We start from the raw sequence: 22064 nt of genomic DNA on the forward strand, positions 1-22064 counted from the left end.
CATCTGATTTCTTATTTTAGGGTACGATCTAGTTGGTGAGGCAGAGGGGTCGGCGGCATGGATTTCTTTAAGCCACTAGTATGGTTTAGCAGGAGACGGGAGCTTGGTAATGGTCGTAAGGAAAAGGACAGCAGAGTAACCATAGGTGAAGGTCGTACATATTTATACAGAGCAGATGAGAAAACAAAGGGCAGAAGGCCTAACATTAATAGAAAATATAACCTTTACACCGTTGCCAAACACAGATGGCTAGTTAACAATTACCTAACACAGGTTTCACCTGAGACAGGTGAACCCTAAAGATCCTCTCGGTGGCTGGGTTGCTCACTAATAAAGTTACCGGAGTTAGAAAGACTAAAATGATACACGGCCCATGAAATCTGGGGGCAAGCTTGCCCGCGGGAACAAAGTTCTTGACCATAATTTGGTCTCCTACCTTTAAATTGGTGGGCCTCCGTCCACGATCATATCTTTCACTAACCTTTTCATGAGAAACTTTAAGATTGGCCTTAGCCTTCTTCCAAAGGTCTCTAATATTATCAGGATCTATTGTCTCAGGTAGAATATCACTAAGAGACCAAAGGTTAGAGAGCGGCGTGTTGGGAACAAACTTAAACATCAATGAAGCTGGAGTGAACTTATGAGGTTCATGAACCGCCGAATTCAAAGCGAAGGCTAACCAATGCAGAGACCTGTCCCACCTAGAATGATAATCATGATGATAGGCAATTAGAGCCGACCTCAGATTACGATTGACCCGTTCAGCTAGAGATGGTTGCGGATAGTATGCAGACGTTGTTACATATGAGATGGCTAGATCAAAACAGAATTTACGGAAGAGATTGGAGGTAAAGGCTTTAGCATTATCAGACACTAAATATTGACATGAACCAAAAGAAGCAAAGATGGAATTTAAACACGAAATAGTAGACTGAGCGGTAGCCAGCTTAGTCGGAAATAACCAGGAAAATTTTGTAAATCCATCCATACGCACAAGAATGAATTTGTTAGCGTTCCCTTTTGATTGGGGGAAGGGCCCTACGTAGTCGAGATAGAGGCGTTCCATGGGGCGCGACGCTTGATGAGAAGACAATAGCCCTTGCTTAGTGGACATGGTAGGTTTACTAAGCCAACACGTTTTACAGGCTTTTACCAATTCACGAATTTCACCGTCCATACCTTTCCAAATGAACATTTCTCTGATCTTTTCTCGAGTTTTGAAGATGCCTAAATGCCCCCCTAATGGGGTCTCATGGTAATACTTGAAGATCATATGTACAAGGACAGCTGGAACCACAACTTTCATATTCTTATCATGCCCCGACGGGCAACATAAAACACCATTCCTCAATACATAAGGGACGACATGTTCCCCAGAACAAAGGGTTTCCATAATAGGAGCCAGCACTGGATCTTCACTTTGATATTTTTCAATATCCCTAAACAGCATGGGAGCATCAGTTAGAATGGCATTAACACCAGGAGGAATGGACTCGGCAAGTAAAGAACTGTCTTCCTGTTCAAGGGTCTCTACATCATAAATGGAATACTTGGCTTCTTGAGCCGATAAAGTCCTAGAGGCATAGGCGATGGGTCGCCTCCCTAGTTCAGTCTCTTGAAGAAGGATTGCAGCCACCGCCGAAGACGACGCGTCGGTTTGGACGATAAATTTCTTCGAGAAATCAGGCATGGCAAGAACAGGGGCAATACACAGCGCTAATTTGAGATCTTCGAAAGCGGCTTGTTGAGAAGTTCCCCACTCAAATTTGACGCCTTTCCTACGGAGTAAGTTCAAGGGCGCCGCTCTATTAGCGAAGTTAGGAATAAATTTCCTGAAGAAATTCACCATGCCAATGAATCTGGCAATTCATTTGATGTCCTTGGGAGGTTTGAAATCTAGAATGATCTATAGCGACACCATCGGGCGACACAATATGCCCTAGAAATGACATGGAAGGCTTAGCGAAAGCAACCTTGGACAACTTTACCGTTAACTCTGCCTTACGAAGGCGACTCAGGACCTCTTTCAGATGATCTAGATGTTCTTCAAAGGTCTCAGAAAATACGACGACATCATCAAGATAATGGTATAGATACTCAAATTTGATGTCGGAGAAGACCCTTTCTATCAGTCTCGTAAGCACAGCTGCTCCCGTGGAGAGCACGAAAGGCACGCCGTTGTACTCATATAAGTTCCAATCCGTGGCAAAAGCTGTCACATGTTTAGATTCTTCAGCTAGAGGGATCTGATTATACGCCTGGTTGAGGTCTAAGATGGTGAAGAACTTAGCTTTCCGAAACCACGAGAAACAAGAGTGAAGGTCTGGAAGAGGCACAGATTGTAACACCACCTTCCGATTTAAAGCCCTACAGTCAATCACAGGCTTGAAGCCACCTTGGAGTTTCGGGACTAAGAAAATAGGCGATGAATATGCAGACTTAGAGGGCCGAATTATACCATCTTCTAACATCTGATCTATGATCTCCTTCAGAGCTTTCATTTTAGGTGGAGATAACCTATAAGGTGGAAATCGAACAGGAATCGAATCCGTAACTTCAATATTGTATTCAATAAGGTCAGTAACACCAAGAGTGTAGGAGAAAACCTCTGGAAACTACTGACACAACTTACGAATACTATCAGCCTGCTCCTCAGGTAGATGTCTAAGGTCTAACAACATCTCATCCTGGGTAGGCGAAACAGATGAACATGACACAGAACTACATTTAAGTAAGGGGATTTTGAAATTACTAACAAATTTGAAAGTGCACGACTTGCTCTGAATGTCGAGCACTAGACCGGAGTGAGACATGAAATCCGCTCCCAATATAACGGGGCAAGACAAGTGCTTAGCCACAAACAGTTTAACTTTCCAAGTAAATTTTGCAATTCTAATTTTGGCATACAGAAAACCTAAAATTTCTAGCGGAGAATTGTTAGCCGAAATGCATTGAACCGAAGACGAACAAAAATTGGAAAATTTACAAACAGATTTTAATTTGGAATACCATTCAGCTGAAATAATGGAACAAACACTGCCTGAGTCTAATAGAGCAGTTACAGGTTCATTATTCAATTCAATTTTGAGAAATGGTACCGGTGCGGGGGGAATCCGCCGCAATCCTAAGACATTCTTTGGGGCCTTCAAATGATAAGTTAGAAGACTGACTTTTCCCTGAGATTTGGTCGGATTTAACAGGGGCTGAGCCTGAAGAAGGTGGACATGCCGACTCAGCCGATGCCACTAGTCACTTTTGATTATTGGTGGAAGTTGCACCCGAAGTTGAGCAGGAGGGAGTGCTATTAGAATTCGGGCAATTCTTGGCAATATGGGCAAAAGCGCCGCATTTAAAACAGCCTCGAGATGACCCTGCTCCATTCTTTGCCCCGTTGGATTTGATCAAAGGGCACTTGTTCCGGAGATGATCTGCGGACCCACACGCATAACATTTGCGGGTTGGCAAGGTTCAGCGAGGAGGAGGCCGAAAATTACTTGAAGATGGAGGGGGTTCCTTTGCGACACGTAATGTGTCCGCATATCTTTTAATCCTTTTAATTCTACATACCGGTGCGCTTATACTGTACATGAACCATTAACATTTCAGACTAATACACATGAAAACATCAGAATTTGGTGAAATCTTCACGAGGTGCAGTGAGAGCTGCCGTTGTACTCAATCACCTTGAATGTCTTCCTCTGGAATTGACTGTCAGGCTACTTTAATGCGAGTCCACAGTTCATTGATGTTGGCTGCTGAAGATTTTGATGGTGTAATATCGACCGACCATATCCTATACATGTAATTAGGTGACATGTCTGTCGAACTGACACGCCGTGGGAGAAGTCGTATCTGCTGCGCTTCGAAGACAGCTTCAGCATTCCTCAGGTGTTGTCTTGCGTGCGCAGAAGGAAGAGTAGAGAATCCGCCGGAAAGGAATGTGTACAGCCAGTCCTCTCCGAAGCAAATGTCCAGTAGTGGAAGCAGGCATTGCCACACCATTTAGAGAGCTCCATCGTTTTGCTAACATTTCTTCTTCTTTTTCTTTTCCCAGTGTACTGGGATCTGCACTTGATTGTCCCATTTTTTTTGCTAGTAGCTTTACGTCGCACCGACACAGATAGGTCTTATGGCGACGATGAGATAGGAAAGGCCTAGGAGTTGAAACGAAGCGGCCGTGGCCTTAATTTAGGTACAGCCCCAGCATTTTCCTGGTATGAAAGTGGGAAAGAACGGAAAACCATCTTCAGGGCTGCCGACAGTGGGATTCGAACCCACTAGCTCCCGGATGTAAGCTCACAGCCACGCGCCCCTAACCGCACGGCCAACTCGCCCGGCGTCCCAGTTTTACGTCCAGATGCCCTCCTGACGCCAACGTATGAGGAGGGATGTATTCACTATCCCGTATTTCTGTGGCGATTAGTAGTGTGGTGTGTTGTATATAAATTAGCCTCTAGGTTAAATTTAGGCTTATTTCTGTTGGCTATTTAGGTGATATGTAAATAACTGCTTAATGATACGTAAGTATGTGGGCTATTTACATATATCAGATAGATGTGTGTGTGTGAGTGTACGTGTAAGTTAGGATCATAGCATTTTGTATAGCAATTAAACTGGGTTCAGCGTAAAAGAAGGTGATCAGACGTTGTGAAGGACGCGTGTTTGCGTGGCATAAAAAGTTCAAGGAAGTACAAGAACGCGTGGAAAATCAGGAACACGATCGCCGTCCGCGGACCAGCATTATAGACGAAAACTTTCGTGCGGTTGAAGACATTATTGCTGATTGATTTTTTGCATGAGCGACGCACAATCATTCCTACTTAATACTTCGAACTGTTGAACAAGGCAAGGGTTGCATATCGCCGCAAAAGATGATCACAACCGATTCGACAGGTCATCCTCCTCCACGACAATGCGCGGCCCCATACTGCAGCTCTGTCTCCAAGCTACAGGAACTGCACTGAAGTACACTTGATCATCCTTCTTACAGCCCGGACGTATCGTCCTGCGATTTCCATTTGTTCAGACCGCTTAAAGAAGCTCTGGGATGGCAACGATTTGAAGATAGCGAGAGTGTAAAAGACTTCGTGCGCAAGTGGCTGGTGACACGACCCTGTTCTTTTTACGATGAGGGCATCAAAAAGCTGCCCATGTGCTGGGACAAATGAATTTCCAAAGCAGGAAAGTATGTGGAAAAAGAAATTGTAATTGCCTTGTGTTTTTCAATAAATGAATTTAAATTAAAACAATAAAATCCCGTTTATATTTGATCCACCCTCGTATAGAGAGGATGGTTGTCTAGTTCTACTTCCTCTCAATACAGTAATCACCACCACCACCTCACAATACTCCAGGGTTACATCAGCGCACCTGGGATTCAGTACGACGACGGGTTAGTGCGTTTTAAACATTTCGTGTGAAAGAGTTGGAGGTGGTGTACAGTGTTGCCAACTTATATTTTCAAGATCCGCTAAATACTACTAACAATCCGCTAAAATTCCGCCAAGAAATCCGATCTCAAATAATGAGCAATACAATGAGCAATAATAATAATAATGATAATAATAATAATAATAATAATAATAATAATAATAATGAAAGTAAATGTCTGCACTCACCTGATCTGTGAGTTTCTCTGGGATTAACCCCCTGCCTGCGAGCCGGCGAGCTAAAACTTGCAGGCGTTTTACTGCCGAGTGCAAACTAGGTGAATACCCTACCTCAAGGGCCACACACAGAACAGGTCAGTTCATTAAACGGTCTACCTTCATAGCATAAATATAAATGCTGTTCTCTCACAGTTTCATTATATGTCGTCATTCGTCAACTGAGAGATAAGCACCCTTTCCCCACTCATTACAAATTTATGATACCATGATCTCATAACATCAAATCCAAATAACATGTTTTCCTCATGTGATTACTACCTCCTCATAAGAAATACGGAATAGCTCGGCGACAGACTGGAGTACAAATTTTAAAAGAACGTAAAATTGATAAAACACTAAATTCCGCTAAAATAAATCTAGAATTCCGTAAAAAATCCGCTGTCCGCTAAATGATATTTTTCTCCGCCGACGGTCTTCTAATTCCGCCAAATTCTGTTCCTGTGTCTTTCCCATGGTTACTGTACTGTACCGGTAACGGCGGTACGAAACTAAGTCCCCGTAATGAAAATTTTAAACTTACGCGTTACGCTCCGGCCCAGCAGCGGAAGACTGACTGAACAGCAAGCAACAGCTGTGTGTGTGACGTCACAGCCTGCCTCACCGCAACACAGAGAGCCTAGACTAGTGTGGAATGTTTCTCGAGTTTCTTCGGGTAATAACATTCCCCACAATAATAATTAGACAAAATCAACCACATCACCGTGTAGCCCAATCCTTTATCTACGTTCCTGCAAGGTTTCATATAAATCCGACATGAGACGACGAAGTTATGGAATAAGATGTGAAGGCATGGATCGGATATAAATGTAGTACTGCTTCGCTTAGCAGACCAGTGTGTATGAGCATGCATTGCAGTAGAGTTCGTGCAGTCAGCTCGCGAGGACCGCGATACAACGTGAAGCGACTGTCATACTTCGTCGAGTCCGTGGACTTTAACTCAATAGCGTCGAGTGTGAACTTATAGTAGTTTCTTTAAATCGTGAGTGATAAACTTCTGCTCCAACGGGGAGTGATATAAATTGTGCTCCATCAAACTCTGAACATTGTCAGGTGACTGTTTATTCTGCACGAGTATCTAAGACTTGCGATTATTTTTTTCAAGTGCTCGTAATTTAAAGTTTAATGTTGTGGACAGGATTTGGAACAGTTTGCTCCTTACAAAGTGATTGAATATTTCGAGTTAACGAGACTGTGCTTTAACTTAGAATTACTCAAATTACAAGCATTAACAAGTGATTGAGTACAGAGTGACTACGCCACTAATTTACAATTTCGTGTGGAGATAATTCTCTAAATTGTGTGAATATTTGTAGGTGATGAACTGTAGACTTTGTATTAGAACTGTGTATTTCAATTCGACGAACATTCGAACTAAGAGCTGTGCATTTTCAATTCTACGAACAGTCGAACTAAGGACTGTTGATAAATGATTAACTTCTCTTTATTTTCATTTATTTCATTAACATGCGTGAACAAGATTGACTTCACGAGTGAAACATTCTTACTTCATTTCAATCCAATTGATTACATTGAACGGTGTTCAAACTAATAAATGTGTCGTGTGGCATAACTTCACATTATGCCAAGTGTCACAAACTTTAGGTGACTATTTATTAGTTAACTTTAATGAAATTCGACGACAAGTTTCGAGTGGATTTTCATTTTATGAGTGTTAAACTTATATACTTATTCGAGTTTAGTGACATTCCTTTTCATTTCAAAGATTAATGACTTAACACGGGATAGATTTCAGTGACATGCTACCGTGTGATAAACCTTCAATCATACAATTCTTACGTGTTATGAAACTTGTTAAAACCATTGCTCTACCTTTTTCTCATCTGTGTAGAAGCAGTTTTCGCATTAACACGCCCCAAGGCTTAACGGTGTTCGTTCACGTTCATCATTTACGTGCTCTATCCCAACACCCTCTACTTCAACACCGTATGGATCTTCTAGACATCGCATGGATCTTCTAGAACTTCCATCGAGGGAGGAATGGTGGTCCAATGGTGCGGAAAGGAGAGGAGCAGCCGGAATTCTAGGACTTTACCAACCCTAGGACGAGGAAAGAACACTTCACACTGTTCCTTCTGTACAGAGGTGATATGATTTTGAACTTATTAATAAACTCAGAGAAAAAAACTTAAGATATTTTTAAAGAAAACCCTCTCCCTCTGTATGCACTTCAACAGATTGGTACACGCCCTGCGTTTCTCGTGCTCACCAAAGTACCACATTTACTGTTACAGTACTATGTAGTAGGAGGCGCCGGGTTTTTATATTTAGTGAGGGTGTTCTAACTCACAGCCCAAACGAGCAAGAGGCTGCGTGGTTTGGGTCACGTAACTATCAGCTTGTATCCGGGACATAGTGGGTTCGAACCCTACTGTCGGCAGCCCTGAAGATGGTTTTCCGTTGTTACCCATTTTCACACCAGGAAGATGCTAGGGCTGTACCTCAAGTAAAGCCACGGTCGCTTCGTTCCTACTCCTAACCCTTTCCTATCGTCGCCATAAGACATATCTGCGTCGGTGAGACGTAAATCAAATTGTAAAAACTCACAGTCAGAAAAGCGGAAGGCCCGGAAAATGTCGAAATTTAACCCTCATGAAAATTCACTTTTGCTATTGTTTTATTAGGCGCTTTTTCAATAGTAATGAATGAGTACAAACAAAAGCCATATAAATACACATACAATCGACATAAAATTCACATACAAGGTGAAGACGCGTTTTAATAATGAAACAGTAAGATATTTTACAATTTATGTATGTGTGAATTAAAAGGATGAAAGATAAAGAAATACAAATTATGCCTCTAAAATGTTAAGACAAAAACATAATAGTTTAGTTTTCTCGGAGAATGATTTCAAACTGAGTTTTTTAAAGCCAAATGTCTCAAATAATTGGCGTTTATTATTAAAATAATTATCAAAGAGAAACTAAAAGTCTTAAGTACAAAATTTAAAATATTTGTGGAATTTCGCAGATACGTCCATCTCTGGGTGATACGACTCTGCATTTCTACCAATTAAGCGCGAAGCAGAGGCACAGCATCTCCCTTTCGCCTCTAGTGCTTCGCATCCCTACAACGTGCCTTTCACGGATGGGAAGTTGCGGAGTGCACTTGCGCTATGCAGAGACACGACTTTTGGAGCGGAAAAATCCACAATCAAATGCTTGAGCATTTGAGTGACAGATGTCTCAAAGATATCCTCGCCCTATTCAACAGAACAAAGAGTGAGGGAGGGCCATCTCAGTGGCGTGAGGAAATAGTGATACCAATTCCTAAGCCAGGTAAAGATCCAAAACTTTTGGATAGTTATAGACTAATATGCCTTACAAATGGCCTTTGTAAGCTATTTGAAAGGATGGCTAACCGGCGTCTTCCGTGGGCCATGGAAAAGGAAGGTATCTTGTCTAACAACCAATCGGTCTGCCACTGATCATCTGGTCAGACTTAAGAGCGCCATTCAGAAGGCCTTTCTCCGGAAGGAACACCTAGTCGCCGTGTTTTTGACCTGGTGAAAGATTACGATACTACCTGTCGATATGGGATTCCCTCCACACTACACCAGTGGGAATTTCGGTTAAACTTGCCAACGTTTATTGAGAACTTCATGTCCCTCCGACTCTTTCGAGTCCAAGTAGGGAATTCATTTTCTCAATATTACGTTCAGGAAAATGGAGTACCACAGGGATCTGTCCTGAGCATCACGCTGGTCGCAATCAGTATCAACGGCATAGTTGCCGCTGCTGGGCCCGCAGTCGTTCCATCGCTGTATGTAGACGTTTTAGCTCTACATTACAGATCCGGAAGGGTGGCGTTTGCTGAGAGACAGCTACAGCAAGCTATTAACCGAGTCGACAGATGGGCCCTGCAACATGGTTTTCGATTTTCAGCGGCGAAAACCTCAGTTGTACATTTCTGTCGACGTCGGCTTGTGCATAATGAACCAGTGTTCCGCTTGCCATCTTACAAATGGTAGACACCTGCAGATTCCTGGGTCTCCATTTTGATAAGAGACTAACGTGGCAGCCCCACATCCGTTAGTTGATGGTTGCCTGCATGAACAGACTTAACGTGCATAAGTTTCTCAGCGGCACTTCGTGGGGGGGCTGACCATGCGGTGCTGTCACGTTTCTACACGGCAACGATCCTCTCCCGAATGGACCACGGTAGTGCGATTTATGATTTAGCATCAAAATCTACACTGAGCCTTTAAGACAGTATTCAGCATAGTGGAGTTAGGCTGGCAACGGGAGCTTTCCGTACTAGCTCCATTCCCGGTCTACTCGCTGAAGCGGGAGTTCCATCTTTCCGGATAAGGAGGCAGCAGTTACTTCACACGTACGCTGCCAAAATTCGTGAAATGCCGCTATATCCAAGCTATCAGCGCATTTTTGGTACCCAATACCACCAGAGGTACCAAGACCGGCCGAATGCCAGTCGGGATTCAAATTGATAGCTTGTGTCGTGATTTAAATATAGATATCGGTGGTTGTCTTGAACAGACTTTTAGCGGGGTACCTCCGTACTTAGTTCCGCAACCGAATGTACGTCTAGATCTACTCCGTGGACCCAAGGCGAACACGGATTCCTTCGTTCATCAGAGGTATTTCCAGGACTTCGTTCACCAGTATCCGACCACGAGACATATCTTCACGGATGGTTCCAAAATCGAAAAAAATGTTTGTTGCTCTTTCGTCACTGACGATATGAGCATGAAGATCTCGCTTCCTGGTGTATGTAGCGTGTATACTGCGGAGCTTTACGCCATATTAGAAGCTCTACAGTTTGCACTGGGCGACGAAAGGAACCATTTTCTTATGTGTACTGACTCGTAAGTTATCTGCAGTCTATTGAAACCTGTTTCTCGCAACACCCACTGGTACAGCAGATTCATGACCTTCTAGCTAGGTTAAGTGATGCGGGCACCAGAATCACTTTCACGTTGGGATTGCGGGAAATGAACTTGAGGATAAAGCTGCAAAAGAAGCGGTACTTTTACCTCCCAGACCTATCAATGTTCCTGCTAAAGATATTTGTTCTCAGCTACGTCGAACCATCTTTGCGTCCTGGGAATCGGAGTGACTAGCTATCCGAACTCCCAACAAGCTGAAAGCAATTAAGAAGACAACCACTGTGTGGCGGTCCTCATTCCGGCCCTCACGGATAGAGGTCATAATGTTGTGTAGTCTGGGGATAGGTCATGGACGATCGCCTAAGGGGGGAAGACCCCCCCAGTATGTTCTTATGGTGCCGACTTTACCGTGGCCCACATCCTCACAGCGTGCGCCGATCTCTCTGGCCTAAGACTGAGCCTCGGCCTGCAGGAAACACTCGAACGCATACTAGCCGATGACGCGACTACTGCTCATCTCGTTATCCGCTTTATGTGCTGCAGTGGATTAATCAAGGGTATTTAAATTACAAGTACAGTATACTGTTACTCAGGAAACGTACGTTCCCTTTTGATTCGTTAGTAATTTTTTCGGCCTAATTCAATAATATTTTATTTTATTTTGTACTGCGTTTCCAAATTCCTTCGTTGAATATGTTGTATTTTAAATTTCTTTTCCACTAATTTGTTCAGATAGGATGATTACCTAGTTGTGCTTCCTCTTAAAACACAAACCACCACCAGTACCTTTCTAATTCTCATTCATAAAGAGAGTGTTCGAAAAAACAGTCGATCGTTTGATGAAAATGTTCGCCACAGTTGCCACGTTCAATTTTTTTTTCTTGATTATGGGCATGCATGATTGCATTGTCGTTCAATTTTCCTTACGTAAGGATGCTGCGCGGGTAAGTTTTAAATCTTCTGAAGGCGGAAAAAGAACGTTCTGATGTACATGTGAAAACGGGTGTTTTCTATTTAAAGCGATCTTTAGTAAACTAACTACCTCTGGAATCAATTACCCTTTATGAATTTTTGGATGAATCAGATCTGATTTAAAATATATCCATATAACTCACTTGTAATTGAGAATAAAGTAAACAAAAGTTGTTTTGTGGGCTCCTCAGCCCCCTCCCCCTGTTGGTAATGTAGGGACAAAAATACCTTTCTATTGCTAGGGTTAAGAACTATAATGAAAAATTGCCCTTCTTTCGTTTCTTCTGTTATTATGTTTTGATGTTTCTTCTCCCTTGTTTGTGGGAGTTGTTGGGCACCCCCATCAAACTTTGGGCGGGTAAGGGGGGTGCGCGGTGCTCAAGCATCGTAGCACCACTAGAGTCGGCGCCCCTACTGTGTAGAGTTGTAGAAAATGAGTTCTCGCATATAAATAAAGTATTTTTAATGTTTTCATTCCCCGCCCTGAATGGATGGGGCGGGCCACCTATAGGGTTAAGCCCTCTCTCTGGCCAAGAGATGAAATAAATAAATAAATAAATAAATAAATAAATAAATAAATAAATAAATAAAGTTTTTGCGGACCCATATCCATATAATAAATCTTCTTCTTCTACATGTCAGGTTGTTCTGAAAGTTTGACCTACCTTATTGTTGCACCCTGTAGATTATCTATTGTTAGCCATCTTGTCTTCTAATATAGAGCCTACAAATAGCCTGTCTCTCTTGTGTTTTCAGAGTTGGTTGAACAATGAAGTGGATTCAGAAGAGGTAGCAGTGACTGCAGCAGCGAACTACACAAGGGACATCATCGATGTGGTCGACGAACAACGCCACTTTGTTGCTGAGGAGATGGAGGGCTACCAGTTTCCCAATGGGATGTACAACATCAGTGCTAAGTAAGTGCTTTCTTGCGAAATTCTTTTTGAGTTATTTTCGTATTTTTTTGTACCAGCGCCATTATTTTATAACGTTATTATACCCTACAGGGCACATCAATACTGCAGGATCATACCTACCTGCTCATCTTCTCTTGCATACGGGCACCAGCTCAGCTGCAATCGGCAGAAATGGTCGCTAGTTGGGTTCTTATGACGAGAGGATCATGGGGAACTCATACAATTACATTAAACTACGAAATGAGGAACACTTTCGCTGTGATCAGAATTTTGAGCATAAGTTTGTATTAACTCAAATTATTTACAATGATTGCACCTGGAGTGCCCAAATAAGCGCCCTAAAGGCTCACATCTACAATTTAAAAGGAAAACAAAGAAAATACCATCTGGATGATGACGTTATGCTGAAGTTTGTCGATCTGTGAACCAAGAAAAACCGGATATGTTCCCCACATGGAAACTGCATCCCTATGCCTGCGACATAAAATGATATAATGGTAGAATTAAGGATACCCGCAGAGATTACCGCTATTATGAAAGTTTCCTCCCACACCGGGATATTTATATACACAAAAATTAGCAGCACAATAAGTAATAAAAAATAATCTCAGATAACCTACTCTAGCGCCCTCAATTTCCTATTTACACGGACGTGAACCCACGTCCACCAGGCAAAACTTTGTGTCAACAGGGCAATCATAACAGTAGCATAGTGCCAAGATCACATTAGTAAAATACGCAACCCTAAGAATGCGAATCAAACAAGAAAAGAACAGGAAGTAAAAAGGTTAAAATAAATGACGCACTGTGTTTGCAAAAGGCTTCTCTGCCAAAGGAGAATGACCTACCTCCAGAGCGATTTAAAAATGACCGGGCGAGTTGGCCGTGCGCGTAGAGGCGCGCGGCTGTGAGCTTGCATCCGGGAGATAGTAGGTTCGAATCCCACTATCGGCAGCCCTGAAGATGGTTTTCCGTGGTTTCCCATTTTCACATCAGGCAAATGCTGGGGCTGTACCTTAATTAAGGCCTCGGCCGCTTCCTTCCAACTCCTAGGCCTTTCCCATTCCATCGTCGCCATAAGACCTATCTGTGTCGGTGCGACGTAAAGCCCCTAGCAAAAAAAAATTAAAAATGGCCGAGCTCACCCCAATACAGAGCAGGCGAACATTGACCTGCAGTCAAGTCTGGAGCCTCCCCCTACATCAAAAAAAAACTTGTAAACAAACTACCGCTAGACGCCTTACCCTACATTCTTTCACAAAGGGACTTTCAAGCTTCTACATATAGCAGCAAATGGCCACAAAATAAGTGAGGAAAGACACATCTCACATATGCACCTGACTTCATTTAACCACCCACACGGGTCGCAGTTAAGTCACATAAAGTGTTCTACCATACTATCACATCAAACCATCACCGTCAATATGCGGCGTGTCAACAGTAACCTTGGGGGTCAGAGGTTCAAACCCAACGTTTCGCAGAGTAGCACAGAGTCGAATAGCGTTAAAACCTGCGCCTCCGCTATAGTTTACGCCCGTCTAAGGCACGTAAATAGAGCTTCTTAACTAAATAAATACCATCGGCATGCATACCTTACATTACGCAGATATGTCTGCCCTTCGCCTGGAATATAATGGGAATTACACATAGTGATCCTAGTCCTACAAGGAAATGTATTTAACGACCGACCCAAAAGAAAATATCCGGTCTATCGTACTCAAATCAATACGTATCACTAGGCACACTACCTCTTGCCGCGATAACAAAAATTACCTCATTGTCTGCTTTACATAAAGATGAAAAGAAACAAATCTAACTACTCTTACCCTTAGATATATCAAAACAATCTTTATACGCAACCTGATGGGCCACAATCAAATCCTATATTAATATTTACACGTTTAATTCTACTATCTCTGCGTGACACTTTAACTCTACCATATGTCTAGTAATTCATGGTCTACTTATCTCATTGTTGATCTCCTCCTCTCTTCCTCCGGGTAGGCTAGCATGATTTAGCCCATCACGGTAGAGGTCTCAGCCAGGGTCGTTTCTTGGAGTCCGGTCTTCCTGCCCCGCTGGCCCATTGTGCTGTCTTCTTCTTGAGGGATGCCTCGTTCAAGGTAGCGTCTTCGAAGCCACGTTCTGAAGTTCTTGCACCTCACTCCCCTCGTAATATCTCGACTTCTTACTACAATGAAATATTCACTTTAAACACAACGCAACATTCTGGACATTTATTTAGGTTGAGCTAGCACACAGCGCTAACACTTTGCAATACACACTCCTCGTCCTCCATTCTCGTATAACTGCATACTCGCTAACTTGTGCACTGTGCCACAAACTATTTTCTGCTCTAGAGACTATCCACTCGGTTATTGTGTTTTTATGCCCGCTTAATTTGGATTCAACAGTCTATCAGAGGATAGATATAGACCTCCTTAGCCTATTGTCCACACTTCCTCGGCACCTCGGGAGCTTCGCCCCTACCGCTATTTATCCGAGTCTACAAGTACAGCGTGCTTTTGTTACTGATACCATTAAGCACACGCGATCTCATTGATAGGTATCTGAACATCGCGCCACCTATAAATCCACTACCTGTAACTCTGTAAGTCACCTATCCACTGGATCAAAGTTATCGCACTGTAATAATTACACACTGTCTTTGTTCTGAACAAAAGGTTTCTGGCGCAATCTAGGCAGACGTGCGACGCGTGCTGGCAGCAATATGATCGTCACTGGATGATCTCCCCCCATATCACTCCGCTTTTATATGAGGCAACACACCAAAGGACGCCAGGGAAAGTCCCGAGAAACAACTTGAGTCTGGAATGTGGCCACTACAGAGCTTCCCACGGTGGTTCTGCTTGGTACATATTTATTGATCTAATCATACGTTAATAAACCTGGAGGGATCTATAGCTTCGTAAAATTCTAGCAATCATTTCCATCTTTTTATTTTCCTGAGAAGCCTTCAATTACGGGAATTACGACACAATTTCCTTAATGTGGTGGGCCTGTCTGCTCCCGCTAAAAATCTCTGTTAAGATGGCAGGTCTCTCCCCCAGACAAAATCCCATCTCTCTTTCTCTCTTCCTCACATATTCTTTCTTCGTCACACATGACCACGCCTTGCCTCGGGAAATCACCTTCACGATTCCCGCTCTCTATACAGCATCACGCCCTCACAAGCGGCGTCCTACTGCAAAATTTTTACTGCGTTAAATATCCATTCTCGCGTTTAAGTATAATGGTACATTATATGTGAGCGGTATATTTATGGTCGAACCAACTCCTTCTGGAGCCCTTGGTGGGAAGATAAATGAGAGATCCCATACCAAATTTCCTACTGTTAAATAATAATAATAATAATAATAATAATAATAATAATAATAAAGCTTACACATTGATCAATGTGCACGCTCCCACATATCAGCACAACAAGACTGACCCTGAAACTGCGGAAAATTTCTGGGAAACTAGAAGAAACAACCAATAAAATACCATGTGAAAATCTTATTAGGTGATTTTAACGCACAGATGGGTAAAGAAAGAAAATTCAGAGATACCACAGCGCCCCATACCAAGCACGAGCGTGCCACAAAAATTGTGAGAAAATAATTGACTTTTACAGAAACTTCGAACTTAAAATTATGAGTACCCAATTTCAGAAACCTTCACAAAAATTAGCAACATTCGACAGGGTGAATACCAAATTGACCATGTCGCTATTTCAAAGGAAACCACAAAATAAATTCTTAATGTTAGAGCTTGCAAAGGAGTCTTTGAATCGGACCATTATTTTCTCCAAATAAAGATGAAATTCCAACCCAATAGAAGACAGAAAGACCCATCTAAAATTATTAAACCAGATCCAGCGTACTTGAAACTCCACAAAGAAGAAATCTTCATGCAAATTAACCAGGAGAAATAAACAGACTGGCAGAAAATAACAAAGAAAATTCAGGAAGTCATGAAACTAGTCCAACCCCCTCGCACCAGGAAACATCGCTAGTAGAACGCAATTTGCGATCAGGCAATTGATAACAGCATAAATGCGTGGAAGAGGTTTAGCAGTCACAAGACCGAGGAAAACTGGGAGAACTTTCTTCAAATTCAAAAACATGCTTCAAAAATAATTAGGATAGAAAAACGAGGATATGACTCCGCGAAATTCAGAAGGATTTCACCACGAATAATACAAGATGTTTCTACAAGACGTTTAGAGAGAATCTACAGGGATGTCAAGTGTCCAGCCTGTGCTTCAAAAAACCCGACGGATCATTGGAAATCAACACAAAAAATATCTGCAAAATCTTAGCCCAATACTTCAACTCCCTTCTTAACTGCGAACCATCTCAAGAAAAACTTGTCTTCATCCCTCCGGTGTTCACACACCCGGACTCACAAGCCCCCGACCTCAAAGAAACTGAAGAGATCATCAAGCAGCTTAAAACCAACAAAGCACCAGGAGAAGATGGGATCATTGCTGAACGTCAGAAACTAAACGATCCTACACTAAGGCAGAAACGTCATAACATAATTTCGGACAAATGGACGATAGAGCGTATACCAGAAGCCTGGGAATAGTTAGGGATTATATTTGAATAAATACGTTACTATCCAGAATAACTCAGTTGTTGTTCAATGTAATTTAGATATGCTGTATCATTCACGATAGTATATAATACTCGTAATATTGTGTCAATCAACATATATTAGATGACGTTAATATTTCGAGCCTAAACAATCTGGAAACCACGATTACAATTGCACGCGATCATGTTGTATATCAAATAGTATAATGTCAAGCATAAAATTAATCATGGTATGAAACTCTATGGAATGATCTGATAAATCGAATTTACAATCTGTTTAGCCGGTCGCCCAATAAGATTCCTGAAACAATTTGATTTTATCGTCATTTTTAGATGTCAACTGATACGATGACATATGTAACGGCATTTAACTGGCATTCAGACACCCTAGCTGGCTGAGGCATACAATAATCCCAATACATTCTTGTAATAAGAAGAAACCTGAGTGCGGAGCTCCATGCCACCGACTGTACGGGTGCATAAGATTATACAAATATTTTTGGTCGCGCGAAGAGATTTCTGTAGGATAAGAAGGCGAAAACCATCAGTTTCAAACGCGTTCTTTGAATGGGCATAACGAAAAAAGAATAAGAAGAATGACAAATTAGCGCGAAATACCAACTGGAAATGGATCATACCGAGCTCGATAGCTGCAGTCGCTTAAGTGCGGCCAGTATCCAGTATTCGGGAGATAGTAGATTCGAACCCCACTGTCGGCAGCCCTGTAAATGGTTTTCCGTGGTTTCCCCATTTTCACACCAGGCAAATGCTGGGACTGTACCTTAATTAAGTCCACGGCCGCTTCCTTCCCACTCCTAGCCCTTTCCTGTCCCATCGTCGCCATGAGACGTATCTGTGTCGGTGCGACGTAAAACCACTGGCAAAAACAGAAATGGATCATGGGTTGGTCTTGCGGGTGCCATCCTTTGATACCGTGAAGAAATCATTCTATCGCCAGGACTGAACAGTTGGCCAGCATAGAAAGAGCCACCAAAATCCAGACGGCATACAGGCTAACGCCTTTCAGCACACAGTCTATAAGCCTGCATGAATAAACGATGTGTCTCTACAATTCTCTATGCGCAACTAGCTCTGTGGCCTCGGTTATTTCCTCATCTTTTATTATTAAATCATTAAAAGCCGAGTCTAAGCGTCGTTGCCTTCATTTCCATCCATGTTCTGGGTGATTTCTGACCAGAAAAAAAAGTAGTGTTACGAAATTTTTGCAAACTTTGGGCTGGGAATAAAGAGACAAGCTGCTCGACTAAACAGTGTTTTCCGAGCTGTCAGTGGAGAGATGGCGTGGAATGACATTAGTAGACGAATAACGTTTGAGTGGTGTTTTTGAAAGTAGGAAAGATCATAATATTAAGATAAAGGCGGGGTTAAAGACGACAAATTGGGGCAGATATTCGTTAATAGCGAGAAGAGTCCGGGATTGGAATAATTTACTAAGGGAGATATTCGATAAATTTTCAATTTTTTTATATTATATAAGAAGGAAATAATGACGTCATATTAAAATGTCTACACTCGGTTGATGAGGCTATATTATTACTATTATTATTATTATTATTATTATTATTATTATTATTATTATTGTTATAGACCGTTATACCTTTCAGCGTTCAGTCTGCAAGCCTCTGTGAATTTACTAAACGTCGCCACAATCCTCTATTTGCAACTAGTACTGTGGCCTCATTTAGTTCTATACCTCTTATCTTTAAATGTCCGACTCGTTGGCTGAATGGTCAGCGTACCGCCCTTCGGTTCCGAGGGTCCTGGGTTCGATTCCCGACAGGGTCGGGAAATTTAACCATCATTGGTTTATTTCTTTGGCACGGGGGCTGGATGTATGTGCTGTCTTCATCATCATTCCATTCTCATCACGATGCGAAGGTCGCCTACGGGTGTCAAATCAAAAGACCTGCACCTGGCGAGCCGAACATGTCCTCGGACATTCCAAGCACTAAAAGCCATAGGCCATTTCGTTTCATCTTTAAATCATTAGAAACTGAGTCTAACCATCGCCGTCTTGGTCTCCCTTTACTCCCCTTACCATCCATAACAGAGTCCATTATTCTCCTAGGTAACCTATCCTCCTCCATTCGTCTCACATGACCCCACAACCGAAGCCGGTTTATGCGTACAGCTTCATCCGTCGAGTTCATTCCTAACTTAGCCTTTATCTCCTCATTCCGAGTACCCTCCTGCCATTGTTTCCACCTGTTTGTACCAGCAGACTTTCATGTCTGTTACCTCTAACTTATGAGTAAGATATCCTGAGCTAACCCAGCTTTCGCTCCCGTAAAGCAAAATTGGTCTGAAAACAGACCGATGTAAAGATGGTTTCGTCCGAGAGCTGACTTATTCTTACAGAATATTGTTGATCGCAACTCTGAGCTCACTGCATTAGCTTTACTACACCTTGATTCAATCTCACTATATTACCATCTTGCGAGAACATACAACCTAAATACTTAAAATTTTCTACCTGTTCCAGCTTTGTATCACCAATCTGACATTCAGTTCTGTTGAATTTCTTATCTACTGACATCAATTTATTCTGTGAGAGGCTAATTTTCATGCCATACTCATTGCACCTATTTTCAAATTCCAAGAAATTAGACTGCAGGCTTTCGGCACAATTTGCCATTAAGAACAAGTCGTCAGCATAGGCCAGACTGCTTACTACATTTCCACCTAACTGAATCCCTCCATGCCATTTTATACCTTTCAGCAGATGATCCATGTAAACTACGAGCAGCTAAGGTGAAGTATTACAGCCTTGTCTAACTCCTGTAAGCACCCTGAACCAAGAACACACTCTACCATCAATTCTCACTGAAGCCCAATTGTCAACATAAATGCCTTTGATTGATTTCGATAATGTACCCTTAATTCCATAGTCCCCCAGTATGGCGAACATCTTTTCCCTCGGTACCCTGTCATATGCTTTCTCTAGATCTAAGAAACATAAACACAATGTCTATTCCTCTCGTAACATTTTTCAATTACCTAGTGCATACTGAAACTCTGATACTGACAGCCTCTCTGTGGTCTGAAACCACACTGGTTTTCATCCAACTTCCTCTCACTAGTGATCGCACCCTCCCTTCCACGATGCCAGTGTATACTTTGCCTGGTATACTAATCAATGGGATACCTCGATAATTGTTGCAATCCCTCCTGTTCCCTTGCTTATAGATAGGTGCAATTACTTCTTTTGTCCAATCTGAAGGTACCTTACCAACACTCCATGCTAATCTTACTACTCTATAAAGCCATTTCATCCCTGCCTTCCCACTAAATTTCACCATTTCAGGTCTAATTTCATCTATTCCTGCTGCTTTGACAATGGAGTTTATTTACCATCCTTTCCACTTCCTCAAGCGTAATTTCACCAACATCATTTTCTTCCTCCCCATGAGCTTGGTTGTTCGCGACACCACCATGAAGATTTCCTTTTACGTTCAGAAGATTTTCAATGTATTCCCTCCACCTATCCAGTGATTCCCTGGGATCTGTTATGAATTCACCTGAATTACTCAAAAACACTGTTCATTTCCTTCTTCCCTCCCTTCCTAAGATTCTTTATTACTGTCCAGAAAGGTTTCCCTGCTGCTTGACCTAGCCTTTCCAGGTTATTACCAAAATATTCCCATGACTTCTTTTTGGATTCAACAACTGTTTGTTTCGCTCTGTTTCTTTCATCTACGTACAATTCCCTGTCTGCCTCAGCCCTTGTTTGGAGCCATTTCTGATAAGCCTTCTTTTTACGTTTACAAGCTGCTCTCACTTCATAATTCCACCAAGATGTTTGCTTTTTGCCGTCTTTACACACAGTTGTTCCTAGGCATTCCCTTGCTTTTTCTACTACAGCATCCCTGTATGCCACCCATTCTCTTTCTATATCTTGAACCTACTTACTGTCCACTGTTCGAAACTTCTCACTAACCATATCCATGCACTTCTGTCTAATTTCCTCGTCCTCGAGATTTTCTACCCTTATTCGTTCGCAGACAGATTTCACTTTCTCTACCCTAGGCCTTGATATACTTAGTTATCAGATCGTGGTCTGTATCATCGAAAAATCCTCGAAAAACAGATATCCTGAATTCGAAGTCGGTTAAGATATAGTCTATTATGGATCTGGTACACCTGGGCTCCCATGTGTAGCGGTGAACAGCCTTATGCTTGAAAAATGTATTCGTAACTGCTAAACCCATACTAGAACAGAATTCCAGCAAACGCTTCCCATTCCCATTAGCTTCCATATCTTCCCCACATTTACCAATCACCCATTAGTATCCTACAGTTCTATTTTCAACTCTCGCATTGAAATCGCCCATTAGCACTATCCTATCCGTGCTGTTCACCCTGACTACGATGTCACTCAATGCTTCATAAAACTTGTCAACTTCATCCTCATAAGCACCCTCACATGGTGAATACCCTGAGACAATTCTCGTCCTAATTCCTCCAACTGCCACATCTACCTACATCACTCGCTCATTTACGTGCCTAACAGAAACTATGTTGCGTACAATAGTATTCCTGATAAACAGTCCTACTCCATACTCTGCCCTTCCCTTTTTTATACCCGTCAAGTACACTTTATAATCTTCTATCTCCTCCTCCTCCTCCTCCTCCTCCTCCTCCTCCTCCTCCTCCTCCTCCTCCTCCTCGTTATCTCCCCTTACCCAATATCACTTACTCCTAGTACATCCAGATGTATCCTCTTTGCTGACTCAGCCAGAACTACTTTATTTCTTCCATAAGCCCCATTAATATTGATAGCTCCCCATCGAATTCCACTTCGTTCGCCAAGTTGTTTCCAGGGAGTCCCTTGCCTGTCAAATTATAGTGGGACTCCGTTACTCCCATAGGTCCGAGGCTTGCTTAAAATGTTCTGAGCTCGGTAAATTCATGAAGCAGGATGCTACCCTACTTGCACATAGTCCACGTGAGGATCTCTCCTCTAACGGGTTATGGACCACCGGTGGATTGTATAGTCCTAGCCGCCTGAGCACAAGGA

The 22064-nt window shown here is 42.4% G+C and overlaps 1 protein-coding gene across 1 annotated transcript in view; it reads left to right on the plus strand.

Annotated features, from left to right (window-relative positions):
- The window catches only part of LOC136865982 (carbohydrate sulfotransferase 5), a 476390-nt gene that overhangs the window by 427489 nt on the left and 26837 nt on the right, over positions 1–22064 (plus strand). Inside the window, exon 3 of the mRNA XM_067142571.2 lies at positions 12265–12425. Coding sequence (XP_066998672.2) covers positions 12265–12425 — 161 coding nt within the window. The remainder of the gene's footprint in view (positions 1–12264; positions 12426–22064) is intronic.

This window comes from Anabrus simplex, chromosome 3 (assembly GCF_040414725.1).
Source record: "Anabrus simplex isolate iqAnaSimp1 chromosome 3, ASM4041472v1, whole genome shotgun sequence".
In the NCBI taxonomy this organism is placed as follows: Eukaryota; Metazoa; Arthropoda; class Insecta; order Orthoptera; family Tettigoniidae; genus Anabrus; species Anabrus simplex.